The 22934-nt window shown below is 37.6% G+C and overlaps 5 protein-coding genes across 6 annotated transcripts; 4 read left to right on the top strand and 1 right to left on the bottom strand.

The window, feature by feature from the left end:
- The first annotated feature begins 547 nt into the window (after positions 1-547).
- Positions 548-1503, top strand: LOC126366801 (larval cuticle protein 1-like). Its single transcript, XM_050010055.1, has 3 exons — positions 548-632; positions 737-855; positions 1075-1503. The coding sequence occupies exons 1-3, from the start codon at positions 624-626 to the stop codon at positions 1289-1291; spliced, it is 345 nt and encodes a 114-aa protein (XP_049866012.1). The 5' UTR covers positions 548-623; the 3' UTR covers positions 1292-1503.
- A 2340-nt stretch (positions 1504-3843) lies between these two features.
- Positions 3844-4997, bottom strand: LOC126366798 (larval cuticle protein 1-like). Of its 2 annotated transcripts, XM_050010051.1 has the most exons (3): positions 4939-4997; positions 4497-4615; positions 3844-4275 (listed from the first exon to the last, which is right to left on the bottom strand). In XM_050010051.1, exons 1-3 carry the CDS (start codon positions 4945-4947, stop codon positions 4059-4061), a joined length of 345 nt encoding a protein of 114 aa, XP_049866008.1. In that variant the 5' UTR covers positions 4948-4997; the 3' UTR covers positions 3844-4058. The 2 variants fall into 2 exon arrangements, with proteins under 2 accessions (XP_049866008.1, XP_049866007.1); XM_050010050.1 differs by lacking the exon at positions 4939-4997 and having other exon boundaries at positions 4497-4630.
- Positions 4998-6307: 1310 nt separating this feature from the next.
- On the top strand, positions 6308-7632 carry LOC126366804 (larval cuticle protein 1-like). The gene is made up of 3 exons (XM_050010058.1): positions 6308-6364; positions 6740-6852; positions 7225-7632. Exons 1-3 carry the CDS (start codon positions 6356-6358, stop codon positions 7439-7441), a joined length of 339 nt encoding a protein of 112 aa, XP_049866015.1. The 5' UTR covers positions 6308-6355; the 3' UTR covers positions 7442-7632.
- Positions 7633-14960: 7328 nt separating this feature from the next.
- On the top strand, positions 14961-18468 carry LOC126366802 (larval cuticle protein 1-like). Its single transcript, XM_050010056.1, has 3 exons — positions 14961-15014; positions 16507-16628; positions 18079-18468. Exons 1-3 carry the CDS (start codon positions 15006-15008, stop codon positions 18290-18292), a joined length of 345 nt encoding a protein of 114 aa, XP_049866013.1. The 5' UTR covers positions 14961-15005; the 3' UTR covers positions 18293-18468.
- Positions 18469-19537: 1069 nt separating this feature from the next.
- On the top strand, positions 19538-20464 carry LOC126366803 (larval cuticle protein 1-like). Its single transcript, XM_050010057.1, has 3 exons — positions 19538-19614; positions 19724-19845; positions 20029-20464. The coding sequence occupies exons 1-3, from the start codon at positions 19606-19608 to the stop codon at positions 20240-20242; spliced, it is 345 nt and encodes a 114-aa protein (XP_049866014.1). The 5' UTR covers positions 19538-19605; the 3' UTR covers positions 20243-20464.
- The last annotated feature ends 2470 nt before the right edge of the window (positions 20465-22934 follow it).

The following is a 22934-nucleotide window of genomic DNA, read 5'->3' as shown; positions in this document are numbered from 1 at the left end:
GTAGATGTTGTGTGTTGTGTGAGTAGTCATAATGATGAACATCAGGAAAGCTATCTTAGTATTTTCACAGTTACGAATACTGTGGAATTAATATAATATTCATAAAAACCCGTACAAAATAGGTAACAAAGTTCCAGAAAAAACTTACCTGAAAGTATCTATGGGTAACATTTTTGTTTACTTACCTGAAACAATTCAAACAGGAATGTCAATCGTTTATAATGTTAACGTTCTCTACCTACACACAATACGTAACGGAATAACGCACAAATTCTACTAGACAACCACTAGACACGCACCTAATAAGGTCTAGGTTAAGCGATTCGTAATGTCATATATAGTATTACATAAGAAATAAATTGTTAAGTAAACAGTTGCGAATTCGTCTAATTGTTGCGTATGTACGTCGTGAGCACACAATGTCGAAGCACACAAACGCATCTTTTGAACACTGCGGTGACCGAATCAGGGGAGCCGGAATAACGACATACCTATTTGTTTTTCTTTGAAATATCTTCGAGATAGCTCGGGGAATAATATAAAAGAATTTGTCACCTCAGTATCGGCATCAGTCGGTCTTCTGCACTCTCAGTGGCAACCTAACAAAAATCTACCTATCAAAAATGAAACTGGTACGTACAAAGGTTTTGCATAGCTGAATAAAGTTAAATTAGAGAATATAGTTGAATAAAGTTATTGTTTGAATAAGCGTATTTGACATTATATTCTTTTACAGCTCGTGGTTGCCTGCGCCCTCGTGGCCGTCGCCTGCGCCGCTCCCCCTGCCTCTGACGTAGAGGCTAAGATCGTGCGCTCCGAATTCGAACAGCAGCCCGAGGGAGGCTATGTTTACAGGTAATTATACCTTTGTTTACATTGTCATTCCCGTTTTATCGTCTGTATCGTTTCGTGTGATGTGAATTTTGTTATAATTTGTAACAACAGAGGTCTCTCCAAATTGCTGACTCCTGTTATGTAACTTAAATTGTGTAGTTTATTAAATAAAATATTGATATAATAAGGAGCAGGAGTTTTTGATTAGTTCCATGTTAATTGTTAATTCTGTCCCTCCAGCTTCGAGACCGACAACGGCATCAACCGACAGGAGAACGGCGAGGTGAAGGAGGCTCTCGACGAGGAGAACAAGCCACACAACGTGGTGGTCGTCCGCGGCTCGTACTCGTACACGGACCCTGAGGGCAAGCCGCAGACCATCACCTACGTCGCTGACGAAACCGGCTTCCACGCGGAGGGTGACTCCATCCCCAAGGAGCCCGTGTCCAGGAGATAAGCGCCATCCAAATGTCGCCGGTGAGCCCCCGTCAGTGGATCACTGCCGGTTGATCTTCGGCTGTATGGTGCCTCTAGACTAAGACCAAGTTGTTGCCACAACTGTTGCTCGTTATTGTGCGATGCTCACTGCCATGTTTGTACCTTAAGTTTTGTTAAGTTTTATACGAGAGTACTACGAGAGTATTATCAATAAACATCACTGTACTACTATTTTGTATCTTTCATTAATAATTTCCATCTGAATTTGCAATCTTGGAAGGTTACTTTATATAATAGGTAGACTGGACAGTAAGTACTTGTTTAACACTTCCGTGAGTTTGTTTGGGTAGATTTTCCGTATAAATTTCGAAAAATCTTTCCTTACTTCTTGTTACAATAGTAAAGGTCCCCTCTGTCGTAGTATTTCTTTTTTGTGCCTTTGTGCCCACTGCCCTTTTTTCCCTAAAAAAGACAAGAGCGTGGCTCTTAAATTAGTGATGATGATGATGATGCCTTTGTGCAATGTTGTAGCTTGCTAAGTCCAAGGTCCAACCCACAACTTTTATATTAAGTATGTGATGTGATTACTGTAATAATATAATAAACACCCTTTTCTATAGTTTTCTTGTGATTAAGTAGTAGGTATAACTAGATTTTCTATAACTTACAACGTAGGGGACTAAGGTAGATATTTTCCGGTTCAATAATTGACATGACGTGATTGTGTTGAAAACAACATAATAATAATTGGGTAGTTTCCTAAGTCAAACATAAATTATGTAATACCGATGACTAAATAAAGACGGTTCTGAAGGTGACAAAATACGTTTTCTTTATTCTATTTAACTTATTTATGAATTTTAGTAAAGAAAAATATAATAAACTGTGCAACATGTTATCACGTTTTTATATGACGTCACAGGTTGCTTTTTCATAGTAATTTCGTGTTTTGACGTTTAACATACATCTCTCTCTCTATTTAAGAGTTGCGCTCTTGTCGGTGGAGTAACATACATACATACATAACATAATACATATATACATAAACTGTACCTAACTGATTTGACTAGTTAGAAACTACCCTATTGGTGTAGGTAGTTCCCAAGGATATTTGGTCTTTGGTAGTTCCGATGACTACAGTAGCTTATAAATAGACGCCTATCTTGTTCTTAATTCAAATTATTCATTAAAGATCTATTTTTAAATATTGCTTAAGTATTTCAAAACCGAATGCAAATTGATTCTGTGGTGCGAGATGAACTTTTAATAAATATAATTATATTTATGCTTATTGATTGATGGTATCCACTAAATTATTAAAAATCAAATTCAGAGAAAATAATCTTAAGAAGCAACTATCAGCAGCATCATCATAATCATGTGGTTGGAGATTTTGGCGACATTATAAACTTGAATTTTAACTTTCGCAATGAACATGTAAAATAATACGAGAAGCATTTACAAAAAACGGGCAACAATCCTTAGATACCATAGACATCAAGGGTCTCCCGACGTCATGCCATGACAAACTTTTAAGATAACGCGCCCACCAGCTAGCAGGGCAAATGAATGTTTGTTTTATTTCCTTAACATGCGTGGTACGTGATTTTGTTCGTATTTTGACAGAACGAAATGACTTATTTGGCTTCACAGAGGTAGTAGCACCAATCGACAAAACTACATAATTATATCGACAGAATCGATAAAATGTTCGTGACAATTTTTTATCATCTTGCGCATGTTAGCCCTACAGGTGATGTACATCACCTGTAGGCGTGTAGGCGTAGGCGTACATTTGATGATGTAACTTCTTCACATAGAAGAAGTCACATCATCGCATACTCCCCCTTGTTACGAAGAAAATAAAACAATATAAGTACAACAATCAATATCGTGCCACAGCCTGTCTTTGGACACCTGTCTTTTTTTTCTTGAATGGAGGACACTGTCTCCCGATATCATTTTTTTTTTAATTTTAATTTTTTTGCCATTTTTTTTCTTTTAAAATAACGCGTTTCCCAGCCAGGATGCTGTGCCTAGAAGAAGTTACATCATCACAGGAGGTACCTACCCCGGTCTTATAATACCCGACCCATTTGATTGTGTTCTTTGAAATTGTAAGTCATAGTTCCACCTACCCCGACAAATAATAATAGCGTTATTACTTAGGTTCAATAAACTCTTTGGAATTTTAAAATTATTTAGTAAGCCAACCATAGAAATATGAATTATTGTTACAAATTAATATTTATGACTCCATACTGTAAGTATTATGTATAGTATAGTAAATTACAAAAAGTAGATTGACCAATATACAGACCTCGCTAGCACGGTCGATGATTTCCTTCATTTTATCGTTATCTAATTTATTTTTAAATATTATTATTATTTTCAAATATAATTCTCACAGGCGAAATTCGACGTTTGCGCCCAACTAAGCACCCTCAGGCCTGTTGTCTTAAATTTTGTACCGGATGAGAGCCCTCAGCGCTCCTCATTTGTTCGGCCAAGTACCTAGTTAATGACATTTACATTATATAAAATAAGTCACGTCAAAAAAAAAAGTAGAAATAGTAGTACAGTGATGTTTATTGATAATACTCTTGTAGTACTCTCGTATAAAACTTAACAAAACTTAAGGTACAAACATGGCAGTGAGAATCGCACAATAACGAGCAACAGTTATGGCAACAACTTGGTCTTAGTCTAGAGGCACCATGCAGCAGAAGAACAACCGACAGTGATCCACTGACGGGAGCTCACCGGCGACATTTGGAAGGCGCGGCTTATCTCCTGGAGACGGGCTCCTTGGGGATGGAGTCACCCTCCGCGTGGAAGCCGGTCTCGTCAGCGACGTAAGTGATGGTCTGCGGATTGCCCTCAGGGTCCGTGTACGAGTACGAGCCGCGGACGACCACCACGTTGTGTGGCTTGTTCTCCTCGTCGAGAGCCTCCTTCACCTCGCCGTTCTCCTGTCGGTTGATGCCGTTGTCGGTCTCGAAGCTGGAGGAACAGAATTAACAATTAACGTGGAACTAATCAAAAACTCCTGCTCCTTATTATATCAATATTTTATTTAATAAACTACACAATTTAAGTTACATAACAGGAGTCAGCAATTTGGAGAGATCTCTGTTGTTACAAATTATAACAAAAGCTTCACATCACACGAAACGATACAGACGATAAAACGGGAATGACAATGTAAACAAAGGTATAATTACCTGTAAACATAGCTTCCCTCGGGCTGCTGTTCGAACTCGGAGCGCACGATCTTAGCCTCTACGTCAGAGGCAGGGGGAGCGGCGCAGGCAACGGCCACGAGGGCGAAAGCAACCAAGAGCTGTAAAAAATACATTACTAATTATATTTATATACATAAACAGCCTATATGAATCCGATTACTAGGCACAGGTTTTCCCTCAGTCAACCAGGGGGTATATGGAGCATATTCCACCACGGTGCGCCACTGCTGGGTTGTAGAGGTGTTTGGGATCGTACTTAGCTCACCAATCGGCAGAGTTTTCAAACCGTCTGATGGCCTCCAACTTAGCTTACTGATTATTGACGTAATTAATTAATTAGTCAATAGCCAGGACCGACATGGAGGGCACAAACATTTACACTAACGAATTATTTATTTTAACTGCACAAGTTTTTACGCACCAGTTTCATTTTTGTTGGTTTAGTTTTTGTTAGGTTGCTACTGAGAGTGCAGAACTGCGACTGATGCCGATACCGAGGTGACAAAATCTTTTATATGATTCCCCGATAGCTATCTCGCGTCATTTCAAAGCAAAACAAATAGGCATGTCGTTATTTCGGTTCTCGGCGTTCGGAAATCGTGATGCGCGAAACTACATATCGTGTGTTCTTCAAGTAAGAGCGAAAATACTTTATTTATTTTTTGTGTCTAGGACATTAATTCTTCTTCTATCCGATGAGTTAAATTACTTACCAACGTCATCAACCCTGGTGTCAGGGTCATTATTGAGCCGCCAAAGGCTCATGTAACGACTACTTACTTACATCGGGGGGGTTAAAATGGCCACATTGAAGCAATTCATCTAAGAAAGCAAATATTGCAATTTGACATTTGCGCATATAAAAGTAAGTGCGCAATGCAAACAAATGTCAAATAGCAATATTGCTTTCTTAGATGAATTGCTTCGATGTGACCATTTTAACCCCCCAGTAAGTGGTAACCGGCACCAACGGCTTAACGTGCCTTCCGAAGCACGGCTCATCTTACTTGGACAATCAGGTGACCAGCCTGTAATGTCCTAAACAAACTAGAGATCACAAAGTGATTTTTGAGATATGTCTCCACGGGGATTCGAACCCGGCACCTCCGGATCGTGAGCCCAACGCTCAACCACTGGATCACGGAGGCCGTTAGTTAAGTAGGTGGGTATATTTTAGCATGTTATAATATGACCAGATAATACTTGGACTGTATGTTTAGGAATACGGTAGCGTTAGGTATCTATATATTTACTACTACTCTACTTACTTTTGTTTTCCTTTGTGTTTTCCTGTGTGTGTGAAATAAAGTATTTATTGTTATGTTTTGTTACTAGTGATATCGTGTTTAAAGCTTGAAATACATGCGGCACGAACAGCCCGGTTCCGGGCCGGGAATTATGGCAATGTTTGAGTTTATTCATTGTTTTAGGTTTACGCGGTTGTTATGATAATTAAAACACACCCTGATAATAACGCGGTAAGAACCCGGTATTATGTGTTTTAATAATGTTTCAGTTTGTCGCACTCACGGCTTCTGTGTGTATTGGACTTAAAGGTGGTTCATAAGGTCAGGTAGTAGACGAATCACATTATTATTATTTTTCAGTAGCTATTAATTAGTTGCTAATGTTTGTGTACCGTCTATAACTAAAATTATTAAATATAGATCTAGAAAGCCGGTATATCAAGATTTTTACACTTCTTTTATTTTAGTATTAAATGTTCGAACGAAAATACTTAGGTATATAAGAATCTGTATTCGAGATTGAAAATTAGTTGCATTTCTGTAGTCTTTGTGTACCATAATATCATACCTAATTCAGAAAACTAACTCAAAATGAAAGTGGTAAGTATTTTTTTATATCTTCAACATCTTCACCGCTCGTTTTCGATACGGGACGGATTGATATCTTTAGGGTGGCTTATCTTTAGGGTATCTTAGTGTACGATGTCGAAACTCTTTCCACCGCGTTTACTCCTAGCCAGAAAGTTATAATGCTAATTTTGTTATCCCATTATTGGAATTGATAAGATGTTATGCCTATTTTTGGGTAACCTACATACATTTGAATCTACTAGCATAATAGTGTTTTTACTTCCGCTTCCAGTATTATAGTCAACAGAACCCGGTCTAGTAGCGAATGGCATTCGAAGCAAGATGTATTTACAATAAGTAATTTCACAAAAAACCTTTCGCATATAATTGTGCTGTCTCGTACAGGTAATTGTCGCCTTGGCTCTCGTGGGTCTCGCCGCCGCCGCCTCCGTATCCGACGAGGCAGCGCAGATCATACGTTCTGAGTTCGAACAAACTGCGGGTGGTTATGTATACAGGTACTGCTACTGCTTACTTCAATATATTTCATGACAGTTTATACAATACTTTAACTATATAGATATTATGTACAGTAGGCTGCGAGCGAACACAAATCATAAAACTCGAGTAAAAACCAACTGAGAGAATGTGGCATTTTTAACGTAATGGGTTTAGCGGCATGGATGTTTGTGTTCATGTGTACGTGTGTGTGTGCGTAGACAGCATCAAAAACACACACTCCAACTTTATAAGTATGTATACTGATATAGATTGCTATATTATGGTCAATTTACCTTTATACATTTTCTATTGACATAATAATATATTATTCTGGTGCTATAATTCCCAATGAATTACCAATTGTAACGATTTTATTTTATTTATTATAGCTACGAAACTGATAATGGTCTGTCTCGTCAAGAAACCGGCGAGGTGAAACAAGCTTTAGACGAGGAGAACAAGCCACATGACGTGGTGGTCGTCCGCGGCTCGTACTCGTACACGGACCCTGAGGGCAAGCCGCAGACCATCACCTACGTCGCTGACGAGACCGGCTTCCACGCGGAGGGTGACTCCATCCCCAAGGAGCCCGTCTCCAGGAGATAAGCGCCTTCCAAATGTCGCCGGTGAGCCCCCGTCAGTGGATCACTGTCGGTTGTTCTTCGGCTGCATGGTGCCTCTAGACTAAGACCAAGTTGTTGCCATAACTGTTGCTCGTTATTGTGCGATGCTCACTGCCATGTTTGTACCTTAAGTTTTGTTACGTTTTATATGAGATTTAAGCGAGAATATTATTAATAAACATCACTGTACTATTAATTTGATATCTTTTATTAACGCATCTACTTGTTAAAGGTGTTTTGTCCCGCCTCATCACTATTTTGCATCCTATATTGTAACTAAATGTATATTCATATACATTATTATCAAAATAGCTCAACGTAATATAAATCCTTAAACTAATCATTTTTTTTAATAAAAGCTTGTACAAATATTTTATTAGCGATACAATAAAATTCAGAATAATACGTACCATCTATAAAAGAATACCGTGGAATTCGTCGCCGTTGTCGCTAACTGACGTATCTGATATTTTAGGCGAATCTGATTTGCACCTTCTATAATTGTCTTTAAGACACAAATTGTTTTAGCAAGATATTGCAGATACGTCATTTTGCAAAATCAACCACGAATTATGACATAGATGAGATACTGAATTTATTACTTGTTAATTAGGTATATTAAATGATGTCATGTCAATTTATCGACATATTAAATGAATGTAAATTATTCCGTATGGCTCTTTTTAACCTTTAGGTAGACGTTTCCGCGTTCTGACCTGAGGTTCTGACCAAGATATGGTAGAGCGCAATGTGGTGTCACATGCCAATCAAAAACACAAGAGTTTATCTACAAACCGACTATACTTAGCAAATAAAAAAAATAAATAGAAGCTTACTTTATGTAAAAAAGCTTATTATAAGATTAATGATTACCTAAATGATAAAAATGCCTGGTATTAAATGTGTTCCTCTAGTTATTAAATAACTTGTAATATACCCTCATTGATTTAAAAGATGTGTTGCTATTGCATTTTCTTATCATTTCTTCTCCTCAGTCATAACACCTTGCGAAATGACATAAATTCAAAAATTTTACATTGACCTTCAACAAGTTTATCCATGATAATTACGTTGAATAAATGATTCTGATTCTGATTCAAAGAAAGCATTGAATCAGATGTAACTTGACCCTAGAGCAATTGTGACAGTATTACCTACAACACAACAACATCATCACGCCTGTATTCCCGGAGGGGTAGGCAGAGGTGTATATAATATTGTACGCACCTACTTCTCGCCAGCTATGTTTAAGTCCCATGTAATATGGGACGAGTATTCAAACCTAGCTACACATAATTAGTTTAGTGAACCAGTAAGTCTTTGTATGTGTGCAATTATTCTGTCATTTTCCGTGTTTATTGTAAAAAAAAACTTTCGTACAAACTATGTACAACACAAATAAAACAAATCAATCAAATCTCCAAATTTATAGTTTTTATCACGGAGCTACTTTTACAATAAGTACTGTAAGTACTTAGATTATAAGATAAAGACCAGTAGAGACGATTCATCACGTTTATTGTTCCTTAAAAACAATATAAGTAGATGGTGCTGTACAGATTTTTCTTCGTTTAATCTTCTAATTTCATTTATTACAGACATATGCATCTCTTATCTTTGTTTTTGAGCATAAACGATGACCCTTTTTTTACACCCATGCACAATTACATCGTGAACCCATTATTATTCTGATCAAAATAAAGAGAAATAATATAGGTAGCAATATAGTACTGTATAATGTGATCCGAATATCAAGCGATAATTATTTTTATATATGCTTCTGCCATTACATTGTATTTTGGAATAATTATGTACCCGAGTGTACGCCGTAAGCGTGGCCAACTATTGGTCAGCATAAATATAGCATCCATGGCCACCGACTCGCAAAGAAGAAGAAGATGTACCCGAGTAATGAGAAAATATGTAATTATCACGTTGAAACACACAGACAGAGGGATTGCGTCCTCTAACATGATGGACTAATGTTATGGGCGATAGGCTGATCCCTTATCACCATAAGGTTCATCATATCCATCTTAGGACTTCGTATCAACAGTGGCTGCAAGTTGTCTTTGATTACTTGTGGCTCTGCCCACCCCATTTGGGATTGCGGGCGTGGGTTTATGTAATTGTCACGTTGAAACTGTACAACGCCATCTATACCGTTTTTGGTGAACGTAGCCTGGAAAGCCCTCATGACATCGTATTGATAATACTTAAAGGGGGATTGGTATTTACAGAGCTTATAGAAAACCAACATTAAAAATTCTTTCTTTATTTGCGTTGTAACACTATAGTCATCGTCATCAGCCCATTAACGTCCCCACTGCTGGGGCACGGGCCTTCCCTATGGATGGAAAGGGAGATCGGGCCTTAAACCATCACGCGGGCCCAGTGCGGATTGATGGTTATTAACGATGCTAATGCAGCCGGGACCAACGGCTTAACGTGCCTTCCGAAGCACGGAGGAGCTCGAGATGAAAACTTTTTTTGTGGTCACCCATCCTATGACCGGCCTTTACGAAAGTTGCTTAACTTCAACAATCTCAGACCGAGCGCGTTTACCGCTGCGCCACCGAGCTCCTCAACACTATAGAACACTATAGTAAAAGTACAATAATAAGATACAGCATGTTCACGATAGTACTATAGGCATACCATTGGACGGCCGACCACGGCCCACATTCGCACTAGGATCTAACCTGTATTGCGGAGTTACATGTGTTAGGCGTTTGCGCCATCGATACTCTGTCATCCGACATCTACTTTAAGGGTGGTATTAATAAACTAATCTCAGCTGAGACTGCGCTCAGGACCATGCTCAAGTTGTACTGTTTTTATATGAGAACTGTCACATTGACACGATCCTGAGAGCAGATATGAAGCTGAGGTTAGTTTATTAATAACGCCCTAAAATTGACTTTTTGAATAACGCGCCATGTAACCTCTTCGAGGAACATCATCATCTATAATAACAGGGTCCCGTCTTAGTAATAAAAAAAAATTAAATAAAGATCTTGCAAAATGTTTCCTTATCATCATCTCCTTAGCAGTATCCCGTTTTTCACAGGGTCCGCTTACCTAACCTAAAGATTTGACAGGTCCGGTTTTTACAGAAGCGACTGCCAGACAGGCAGCAGACCTTCCAACCTACGAAGGGAAGACAAGCCGAATACAGTTTAGGTCACTTACGTGCGAAAATGTATTTCTCGGGAATGTGGGTTTCCTCACGATGTCTTCTTTCACCGCTGAGCACGTGGTAATCGTGATAAATGTTACCTTATCTGTTTTAGTATTTTTTACATGAGAAGATATGCAATATTACGATGCTCTTAGCAGCTCTTATGATAACAAATAATAAATAATAAAGTCGAGTGTGATTTACTTACATTTAGATTAGTATAAGCGTAGTGTGATATTGGTGATGACTCCATTGTTTTAAGTTATAAGTACCTGTTATTTTCTTATCTGCCGACAAGGAAAGGGACGGGTAATCGACAGGCATAAAGTTTATGAAGCACACGTCAATTTTAGGCAGAAATTTTAAAAACCTCCCCCGACAGAATTAAGTTGATCGCACACGTCGAACGTGTTGCATATCAGCGAGATGCCTATTATATTCGCCCGTGTTTTTTTAAAAAATTAACAGTTGTCAATCATCGAAAGGAGGTGTCTGCAGGGAGGTGTGATCGGGTTAGTTAATATAAATTGTACGATGCTGCTTATTAGGTACGTATTCGACTGGGATCAAGGCTTTTCTTTTATAAAAATATTACTTTTTACAGGTATGAGATAAGAGTGTTTATTCACAATTTATACGTATAGACTTTCAATCCCAATCAGACTAAGTAATGCAATTATATTTTGTACAACATGCTGCCGGTCGACACATGTCAGGAGTGCAATATAAATAAATTCAGTAAATCTTTATTTAAACATCTCATGCAAAATATGTATCTTTTAGCTGTTAGTTTAGGTGTGTAAGTATTTTAAAACATAATAACTTTAAGCGAACTCCACTCCCATAGGCAAACCGAGGAATTGCTTTTGTGGGGTTTTCATTGTACCAATATTTTCTATATTTTTATGAAAAATAAACATTTTACTTACTTACTTAATTATTAACAACTTAAGAATTTTACGACTGTTTTATGAACGAACACATAATGGGCATTTCTACGGAAGGGTCTATTTTTTCTCAATTCGGTGCCGAAATTGAAATTAGGCTTTTATGAATATTTTAATAACAAATATTGAACTTTATTCCATCTTGAATCTAATGATGCAATTGGGACCAGATTTGGTGAAGTGGTTTATGAGAAAAGTTAATCACCGAATTGGGCAACCATCGAATTGAGAAAATGAAACACCGAATTGAGAAGCGGCTCAGCGAATTGAGAAAATGAATCACGGAATTGAGAAATAAGCCAGCGAATTTAGAAATGCTGTCAGTTATTATAGAAATAATGCAATGAATGACCAATAATGATGTGGTATGGGCATCTGATGAAGAGGAATGGAAGTCATATTAGATGGTATGTGGTGAGTATGAATGTGCATGGACATAGGGGGTAGGAGACGACCGAAAAAGGTGTGGATTGGATTGCGTGAGGACGGATATGTGTATGAAAGATGTATTAAGATGACGAAAGACAAACAAATGAATATCGTAAAAAATAGGAAACTTTTCCCCACAAAGGGAAGAAAATGATATATTTCATGTCTTGCCTAGGCTTGACCATGTGAGATTACACCTTCCTCACTTCCCTTTGACATGCGTATCAACGCTGGTGGAGGAAATACCCAAGCTAGGTCGAAGTCCCATGTTTTGCTGAATGCATCTATGAAAATAGCACCTTTGTCCCCCACATCTCAGGCCACACAAATCGGAACTACTTTCGAATGAGAAGTTGCGAAAAGGTCTATCTGAAGAATTCCCCGCTTTTTGAATAGAAAGTTCGTCACTCGATCCGACAGATGCCAGTCCGCTAGAGAGGCTGTCGGCAATCTCGTTGAAAACACCTAGAATGTATTAAGCAAAAATTTCTATTCTGTTCCTTTGAGCAAGTTCCAGAAGTTTTGCTACTAGCTCTGTTAAGAGACTGGAACTTAGCTGTGCAGCGATCCAGTTTGATACCCTTGCAAATGTGAGCGGTGCAGTCGATAGGCCGAAAGGTAGGCAAGTAAACTGAAGTTTTCTGTGTTGATGTACTATTGTCAGGAATTTTCTGTGACCTGTCTTTATAACTTTATATCTATTTTAATGTAGCATGGTATTCATCTTGTGGCAAGATAGTATTTCTTCTTTGCTCAATAGCTTCTACCTTGCGACCGCATATATATTGTAGGACATCATCCGATATATTTTTGAAACCTGAGTTTGATCCTAAAAATGTATCCTTAAGATCCTGTTTCAGAGTAGGATGTTTGGTTCAAAGTTCCTTCATAGTATTGCCAAGCGTTTCTCGTTGCAATAACAAGCCGTGTAAAGTCGTCCCGAAACCGGTTTCGTGCTTTATCAAACAATCAGCTGTGGCATTTGACGAGTTAAACTTCTTTAAGCAAGGGTTAACTCAAAAGACCGGAAAGACGAATAACGTATCTGCTTTTATGCTAGTTCACCCAACCTCAAGCACTTGATTCCCTCAAGGATCTTGTTCCTTAGTCATGGAAGCGAAATCAAAATCTTCTACATCTTCTTCAGGTAATAGATCCGGAGCTTTTCAGGTGAATGATTTCGTTGTATCCTCCTCAAGACATCCTTTGTGCGAACGACATTCATCGTCTGAAGTATTATCGAGCCTCTTTAAGATGTTGGAAAGCATGTCCTTCATCTCACTAAAGTTCTGTTTTAATTTATCGACCCTGGACAATTTCTTTGACTTCGATGATGAGGACCGAACTGTAGATAGATCGTCTGTATCTTCACTATCTGCTAGCTCCTTAGACGCATCCTTACGGCTTAAAAGCAGTGGTTTTAATTCAGCGAGTGAAGCCACTATCAGCTCATTTAGAACAGCTGATCCTCTGATCCTTGAACTGATTTAAGGTGTGCCAATTATGAGACCTATACAAAAGGGACATCCCAGTATTTTAATTTTCATATCCCGGTAGGTCTTCTCCGGGAGGGATGTACATTCTGGGCAATATGCTCTTGCAAGCTCGACTGTCGGGAGAGCGAATCTAATTGTGTTCAGAACAAGCGGGTCCAAGTTTGGGCCTAAGAGGTCTTGTCTCGTGTGAGGAATGACTTTCCACTGGAGCCATCCCTCCGGTAAATACGTTCTGGCCAACTGCTTTATTCGCTTTAAATTTTGATTGAATTATTACATCTAATACTAATAATGTTCTCAGAATAATAATAAACTAACCCTATCCCTAACCTACTCCTTCGGGGTAACAGGCGTGATGCCATTTGTTATGTAAACATTATCAAATCTCAATTCGGTGCAAGTAATTCTCAATTCGGTGCCCCATTTTCTAGGGAATTGAGACCCATCGAATTGAGAAAATATCACATTTCATCAATTATCTAGTAAAGTTATCAATTAAATCAATTAATACAAAACATACAGTCAAATATCACCTAAATACTTAATTAATTTAGCACATATATTATTAAATACTTCATAAACAAAATTAATATCTTCCACCGATTTTAGAATTGACCCTACCCCAAAAAAAACGAACGATTTCGACCCTTCGAAAAACTCTCCTCTATGCAGCAGTCCGCCCATCCACACATCTCGGGCACTCGGGCGCACCTGGCTCTCTACGGGAACCGGGTAGTGATGATAGTACTGCGCGTAGGTAGTGATGTAAGTTGACAAAACTTAATTTCACCGAATTGAGACACATGCTGGCTTCAAAATTAAAATATGTTATTGTACTAAAACTAAAAGGTTCACAATAAACACAATTACGTATTTAGCTTTATTAACTATCCCTTGTTCTGTGAACGTTGGAATTATGTTTTGGAAACTAGTAGTTTAGAAGTTATGAAGCAATAACGAGTCAATTCTGGAATGGCTTCACGTCATTTTAAGCCAAATTTTGCCCGTTTTCAAACTTCGGGATTTTTTTTTTGACGCTTTTATAAAACTTTACGGTCTTCTAAATTACTCTCCACGCAGCCAAGAGTACTATAAATACGTGAGTATTTTTTCCAAGTACGTAATTAGATGCTACAGGTACTTTTTTCACTGGAATCACTCAATCGGCTCTTCCCGTAGAAATGCCCTAATAGATCTATGTCAGTATGTTGCTAGGAGATAGCATTATTGAAATATCCGTTAAGCTTAGATTTTGCTACGATGTGCAAAATAATAATTCTAGTTTGAAATCGGTCAAGGCGTGTCACATCATGTCACCAAGAGCTTGTTCTACAAACTTTTAGGCACCTATACAGGAAACCGGAATGTCGAGTTTTTTATTGGCATTTGAAAACGAAATTAAATGGATCGGGAGATGAGTATAAAAGAATTTGTTCACAGGATGTCGACATCAGTTGCTCAACAGGAGTCAGCCGCAAAAACAACCCATCCAACATGAAAGTGGTACGTGTCTTGGAACTATTTAATTTATTTGTTAATTGTCACCTTCATCATCTAGCCATAGCTTCCTAAGCAATTTCCTAGAAAGTACCTAACTCTTTGTTTTATAAAACAGCTAGTCATCCCGTTGCATCCTTTTCATTTGTTTTATACGGCCTCTGTGGTCCAATGGTTGAGCGTTGGACTCACGATCCGGGTCGTGAAAAGTAGATAGTGATCCCCGGATTCGAATCCCGGTGGAGACATATCACTAAAATCATTTTGTGATCCCTATTTGGGTAAGTAGTCGTTTCATGTGGCCTTTGGCGGCTCAATAATGACCCTGACACCAGGGTTGATGAGGTTGGTAATTCACCTCACAACCCACACGATAGAAGATTTGTAAATTAGGAAAGCCTACAATGCCACCTTCATCATCTAGTGGTAGTTTCCTAAGTTATTCCGTAGAAAGTACCTAACTCTTTGACTCTAGATTTATAAAACAGCAGTTAGTCATCCCGTTGCATTATTTTCTTTTGTTTTATAGAATTTATTTTATTTATATTTTACTTTTCATTTGTTGTACAATAATTCATGTTACTTCCCATGTTTAAGTATTTGTTGGTCTTAAATGTCATCACGAATAACGATTCCGGTTCCTCGTTAGTAACATCCTATGATATCCGCATAAAGATGGGTAATATTAGATAAAAATGTCAGCTATTGTTTAGCCAAAAGGTTAAGCTAAATAAATACCATAGGAAATAAACGCAATGGGATTCACGAATGTTAATGTCCTCTCTTTGTATCTTTAGAAGGGTAACACTGTATCTACTTTTCATGATTTTTTAGATTCCGTCGGTTATATATTTTTTTAAATCTATATCGTCATTTCAAAATACTCTTATCTGCTAATACTACAAAGAAAACATACTTTAATTCACGCCTAATACCTACGGGGGTAATCAGAGACTGCGGAATTCCTTTCCTTCAATTCTCACTTAGTTTTCTTAATTTCTCCACAGTAAAGGAAATAAATTGAAAATAGCTAGGTTGATAATATATTAGCGGTATAAGTTTTATATTATTGTATTCGTCGTTGGTTGTCAGTTAAGTGTATGTTGTATGAAATTTATCTATCTTCTTCTTCTTCTATCGTGTGGACTGTGAGGTGAATTACCAACCCCATCAACCCTGGTGTCAGGGTTATTACTGAGCCGCCATAGGCCCCTGACATGACTCATGTAACGACTACATACTTACATCAGTAAGTAATAACCGGGACCAACGGCTTAACGTGCCTTCCGAAGCACGGATCTTTTTACTTTTTGGACAATGAGGTAATCAGCCTGTAATGTCCTAACCAAACTAGGGATCACAAAGTGATTTTTGTGATTTGTCCCCACCGGGATTCGAACCCGGGACCTCTGGATCGTGAGCACAACGTTCAACCACTGGACCACGGAGGCGTTTGTCTGTAGAAAACCTAATAATATGACATTACTCCTCTTTGCAGGTACTAGTCGCCCTCGCCCTTGTGGCTCTCACCGTCGCTGCCCCTCAGGGCTCCGTGGAGCGCGTTCCTCAGATCGTGCGCAGCCAGTTCGAGGCCCAACCCGAAGGCAACTACGTCTTCAAGTAAGTTGACAACTCTATAGAAATACAAACAACAGGCAGAAGGCAAGATGGAAACCACTGCTCTATTATTCCCTAGAAAAGTAGCATGGAGAATGTTACACCGACAAGATCGTGGCTCTTAAATTAGTTATAACGTGATGTTGTATTAAAATCGCTCTTATATTATTTTAAATATCCCTATTGCACTGTAAAAAAAAATACAGAGGCTTATCTAGATAGGCAATTAGCGGCCTTATTTTATAATATAGGAACGGGCCTTAGCCAAGTTGCAAACGTATCCGAAAAGCGACAGAGTAATCGAGTAAATTGTACGGAATTGACATCTTACGTCTCTTTCCCACCTTAGTCTTTTTCTTGTCATTATACCCTTTTGAAATGACTTATTATATAGGGTATAAGTGTATACTTATAGGGTATAAGTGTATACTTATATACACTATCGGGGAGTATCCCCGAGCAAACTACCTATACAGGTATAATCTTAGTTTGCATACTCCTTTCTCACAACCTTATACGTCCGGGTCCAAACTCTTATACGGGTTTTCAAAAAAAAAAAAAAAAACAGTCGAGGTAATGTAAGTAGTGCACAGCATAATGTAAGAACGGTGATAACTGTAGTAAAAGTTACAACAAATAACAAAATCTACAAACCAAGCCCTAAACATCAAAAGGGTGTTAAATCTTAAAAGCATTTCAATACACATCATCTCCATTATCCCGTTTTTACAGGGTCCGCTTACCTAACCTGAAGTTATGACAGGTCCGGTTATTTACAGAACCGACTGTCATACGCTAAAAAAATATTTCACATATTTTTTTACCTCTTAAAATATCATCACCTTTTAAGTTTTTAAAGACAAGCGCATTTTTAAATGTGTCTAGATAGACATTTTATTTAGTAGTTATTTAACTAATGAATTTAAAAGATTGATGGTCAACCTCGATTTCTGCAAAAGTCACGATATTCCTACAAATTCTGTTAAATATTCCATTAAAAATATATAGGTAATATTAATTATGCATCTTATATCTAAATATTTTTCTTTGATTATTGGATTGGGGGAGAATAAAAAACATAGAATGTGTTCAGCTGTATATTTTCCCGATTGAGTCCAGTATATTGGCGATTACTTTCACCATACGGTTCGTCTTGGGCATTTCTTATCTTTGTCTTATAATGTGGTACTCTCCATTTTATTAGGAATTACGGGCCTGAGTTTACGTATGTATAAACATAAAACATAATCAACCATTATGTACTTACCTATAAAACATAATGTGCATAACACAGATACAACACACAGAAAGCTCGGTTCAGTGTGGGTACTTCGTTGGTTCATTTTGCGATGGATGTATAGGATATAGTCATGAGCTTATGTTATGTGTGTCAAAGTTCATTGTGTGTTATGTGTTGTGATATATGTATAAAATATTATTTTATTTTCTGTAGCTTCGAGACCGACAACGGCATCCAGCGCCAAGAGACCGGTGAGCTGAAGCAGGTGGCTGATGAGGACAACAAGCCCCAGAACGTGGTGGTGGTCCGCGGCTCCTACACCTACACCGACACCGAGGGCAAGCCCCAGACCGTCAACTACGTCGCCGACGAGACCGGCTACCACGCTGAGGGAGACATCATCCCCAAGGCCCAGGCCAGGCGATAAGCTCTGACGACCACATATGACCACACGACCACCAAAAGACCTACGGTCTACGGCGATGAACGCTAACTACTATGTTTCACACGCTACAATTCAGTTTAATAGGTTTTTATTTTAGTTCGATTGTTTTGTTTGTTTTTACAGGATTTTTGTAAATAAATGTCACTGTAAATAATTAATTATATCTTTTCTTTCTACCCATTATACTTGAATAGTTTATTGTATACATAAATACCTACAAAAGTTCGTGACCCTGGTAAGGCAAAGGTAACCTGAGTTTAAGGTACCATGAATACTTGCAGCTACTCTAGTATTGCTGTGGCATTATAATGTCCTAATATAAAGACTAAGATAGAGACCATAGGTCTAAAAAGGCTACATTGAATCAATTCAATTTAAAAAGCAATATTTCACTTTGACATTTAAACATATTAATAAAAGTGCGCAATGTTAACAAATGTCAAATAGCAATATTGCTTTTTAGATGAATTGCTTCAATGCGGCGCTTTTAACCCCCCAGGTACCATCCCGTCTATTAATTAATTCATCAACGTCCGTTTGTAATTCCTATCGACGAAAGCGAAAGTACCGGTTTTTAGAAAATTGGTACTTATAAGTTTCGTCATTGGTATCTCAATATTTTAATTGTACCAACCCAATAAAGCTCTACATATAAGTAATCTCATAGAGTTCAACTACATCTCCGGGACAATAACCAGCATTTACATGCTGGTATACAAATTTTCTTTTTTGTACCTGCCCACATGGTAACGAATTGAACAATAACATAATTATAATCGCACTATCATATTTTGTTTCGAAAACCTTGAATATTTTTAACATCTTTACAATTCTTTACCTAAAATATCACGTAAGTAAGTATTTTAAACATTAGTAACCGTCGAGTTAATAAACCTGTAGTTAGATGCATATTTTTATTATCAAACTTAATATTTGATGTCACCAAAGTCGCACCTTGGCCCATTCGGCGTTATACCGACGTTATAGGATTTTATATTGTCACAAATTATTTAGTAAATGTTCGTGAACAAAACCTTCAAATTACTGCGTGATCACATGTGCACACACACAGACACGTTCGCAATAGAGACTGGGCGTGCACACACGCAAACATTTGCGATCATCGATGACCGAATCCGGGGAGCCGAAATATCGACATCGTGTATTTGCTGGCGTTTGACATTACGTTAGATTGCCGGGAGAAATGTATAAAAGATTTTGTCACGATCGTTTGGGCATCAGTCGCTCATCAGCAGTTATCTGGTAGCCATCGAACCAAACTTAACCAATCAAACATGAAACTGGTATGTGAAGGTTTTTACCATCATGTTTATTATACAGTCAGTAAAGTTGTGTGAACGGTATTGCTAGTTTGTTTGTAGCCTGGTATAATGTGGTTGTGCGTTTGCGCAGGTAATCGTCGCCCTCGCCCTCGTGGCCGTCGCCTTCGCCGCCCCCCAGGGCCAGCCCGCCGAGCCCATCAAGATCCTCCGCTCCGAGTTCGACCAGCAGCCTGAGGGCGCTTACGTCTTCAGGTACTTATATGTATTTATATTTATTTCCAATATTTATATTTAGAGTACTTATAAGTAATATTTTCTAAAAAAAATGCAGTGTGCTCTTTTAAGTTTGGTTTCGTAAACCTTACAGAGCTTGAAATTAAATTCATGCAACAAGCAAATTTCAACAAACTGTGAAATAAAAACATTATTTTCCAGCTTCGAGACTGAGAACGGAATCTCCCGTAATGAGAACGGTGAGGTCAAGGAGGTGCCCGGTGAGGACAACAAGCCCCAACAAGTGGTGGTCGTCCGCGGCTCCTACACCTACACCGACCCTGAGGGCAAGCCCCAGACCATCAACTACTACGCTGATGAGACCGGCTTCCACGCGGAGGGTGACGCCGTCCCCAAGGCCCCCGCCCGCAGATAAGCAGCCCCACTGGACGCCGGTAAACCATCGACTGCCACAACACTCGGTGGTTCATCAGCTATCTGTAGTATAATAAAAATGTTGCCATAACCAGGGGCGCGACGCGGCATCCGTCGCCACCCCTATTGTTGCTCGTTATTATTTGATGCTCACTGCCATAATTTTTGTACATTTTTGTTATGTTTTGATATGTGATTTAAAAGATCAATAAACCATTTTTAAAATTATGCATGTATTTTTGTATGTTTCTCCTTTTCTATGACGTGAATAAGTTGGGTATAATTTTAGGATAGGTTTTGAATTTTATAATCAGTTTTATTTCTTTTATGTCGTTAAATTACACGTAAAAATATATGGAATTCTTGATAGTAATAGCCGCTGCTAAAATTAATAATACTTACTAATAAACATAATCTAAAGTCAAGTACATATATCAAACGATTTGTCATCACAATATTTAAGCAGATATAACATTTGAAAAATGAATGTTTCTGTATGTTAAAATGTTTTTTTGAGTTCTAGTTAACTTAATGAACATAAGGTAGTTTTTGTTATTCCAATTTTAAAAACAACCAAACATAAATCTGGGACTCAACCATCATCATACTATATGTAAAGAGAAGTTAGAGTTACATAATTGTATTGACAATAATGTAAGATATTATATTTTATTCGAAGCAATATGATCCTATTAGATACGCGTCACACGGTATTTTATACGAATATATTACTGTGAAGATATTAGCGTTGCAAATACCAATAGGTCAGGATAGTGTACGAAACAATCAATCATATATTTTTCCATATCTCTAAAATATTTATTGCATAATTTGTAGTTATATAATTCAACTGTTCCTCTTCAGTGGATTACTGCGTATGTTGACCGTGAGAACAGTGATTCAACCGATACTTCATCTACAAAAATACACGTAAAATTAAAAGCATGTAGTATTTCATTAATCTTAATAACAGACAAATCTGACAATATCAACAATTTATAGCTATTTTATGCTAACCGTTCTGAAATTGGACTCTTAAGGATATGAGGTTGAAGTCAGACCGCTCATTTAATACAAATAATTTTAGTTTAGAACTGACAAGATTTATATCACATTTTTTGTTATATAACGAATATTGAAGGCTGTTTACGATATCAGTTTAAAATAATAACACTGGTCGAAAATGTACAAAGTTCACTGAGTTAAAACTGTGGATAATTGGACATAATTCATTAAGCGTGGAACTAAAAGCGTATCTAATCTGATATTACTAAAGTTGCACGTACTTGGATACAAATTATTATTATTTTTATAAGTTTACTCTATCTTTGAATAATCAACATTATAATAGGGTAGTTTCCAATTAGTCAAATCAGATACTTATTACTAAACGTCAAACACGAAACGACCATGGAATTTGTATGAAAAAGTAACCTAGGACGACGCGTCGTAGTAAAACGCGACAAAATGTCAAAAAGCGAAAAAAAATGGAACAAGAAAACGTTTTCTGTCAGCTCTTGTCTTTATTTAGTAATCAAAATTTCATCGGACTGACAAAATTGGCTGAGGATCCAAATGTTTTAGAACCCATTGTATTATTTTAGATTTGATTTAAATAAAAACGTTTATCTGTCCACGTTTATTGAAGTTTCAGACAAGTAGCTAATACCATTTGGGGCAAAACAATAAGTCACGTCAAAAAAAAATCAGTTTATAGAAGTGAATGAAGAGATCATATGTTAGATGTCTACCATAATAGGCGAATTATTGGCCATAAATAGGTCATTGACCTCTCATTTTATATCACAACTACATGCTTGCTGCACACACAGCCGACAAATCAGAGCAAGCAATATTCCCAACGTGTGCATTAAGCCTAAAGGTGATTTAAGAATCTTTCAGTGACTTAGTTCATACTTTGCCTACTCCAGTATTGTTGTTGTCTTGTATGGGTTGTGAGACCAATGACCACCTCATGGCCCTGGACTACTGAGTGACTATTGAGCTGCTTTAGGCTATGCATTACTTAAGTAAGTAGTAGCCGGGACAGACAGATTCACGTGCAGTATTTAAAAAAAAATATGTTTATGTATGTACTGATTCAAAAAGAGTAACAACATTTAAATACTAAGTAGGATAAGGTGGTTAGTTAGTGCAGTCGTTTTTGGCGGATGAGACGTTCCTTATGTAAAATTAACGATTCAAAGTGTAACTATGTTACCTATTGAATAAAGATATTTTTGAATTTGAATTTGAATTGAATTTAGCATATTAATTACTTCTATATGAGATACGTACATCAATTAGATTATACATTTTTTATTATTATTTTGAAACGGGCTTACCCGTGTGTAACCAATTTTAAGATAAGTATGGTAACCGTATAATTCTTGAAATAACACAATTATGCATATTATGAGACACGAGGATTTATCATTACTGCAAGATTAAATAATACTTTTCAAAGTGATTGCATCTTTTTAATGAAATATTTGGAATAGTTCTTAAAGATATGTTAACCTATGGCCACAATCTAACCTGATGGTAAGAAGGGAAGAAGGAAAGATGTGACTTAAGATTGTTGCTTACGTAGTAAATGTCTATTCACTGTCGTTTTGAAGAATAATAATAAGGCAAGGAGATAGCAGTGGGGCGAGGTACTAATACGAAGTTGGTCAACTCGGGTCCGTACC

The sequence above is a fragment of the Pectinophora gossypiella genome, chromosome 5 (assembly GCF_024362695.1).
Source record: "Pectinophora gossypiella chromosome 5, ilPecGoss1.1, whole genome shotgun sequence".
NCBI lineage: Eukaryota > Metazoa > Arthropoda > Insecta > Lepidoptera > Gelechiidae > Pectinophora > Pectinophora gossypiella.
Note: the sequence above shows the minus strand (reverse complement) of the source record. Positions and strands in the feature narration are given on the sequence as shown.

What these genes read in the sequence shown, in the direction of transcription:
- LOC126366801 (XM_050010055.1), top strand. An exon ending in GAGGGAGGCTATGTTTACAG is followed by an intron (nt 856 to 1,074) that starts GTAATTATACCT and finishes CTGTCCCTCCAG; the next exon opens with CTTCGAGACCGACAACGGCA.
- LOC126366802 (XM_050010056.1), top strand. An exon ending in GAAGGCAACTACGTCTTCAA is followed by an intron (nt 16,629 to 18,078) that starts GTAAGTTGACAA and finishes TATTTTCTGTAG; the next exon opens with CTTCGAGACCGACAACGGCA.
- LOC126366803 (XM_050010057.1), top strand. An exon ending in GAGGGCGCTTACGTCTTCAG is followed by an intron (nt 19,846 to 20,028) that starts GTACTTATATGT and finishes ATTATTTTCCAG; the next exon opens with CTTCGAGACTGAGAACGGAA.
- LOC126366804 (XM_050010058.1), top strand. An exon ending in GCGGGTGGTTATGTATACAG is followed by an intron (nt 6,853 to 7,224) that starts GTACTGCTACTG and finishes TATTTATTATAG; the next exon opens with CTACGAAACTGATAATGGTC.
- LOC126366798 (XM_050010050.1), bottom strand. Translation starts at nt 4,630, where the DNA reads ATGTATTTTTTACAGCTCTTGGTTGCTTTCGCCCTCGTGGCCGTTGCC. An exon ending in GAGGGAAGCTATGTTTACAG is followed by an intron (nt 4,276 to 4,496) that starts GTAATTATACCT and finishes CTGTTCCTCCAG; the next exon opens with CTTCGAGACCGACAACGGCA.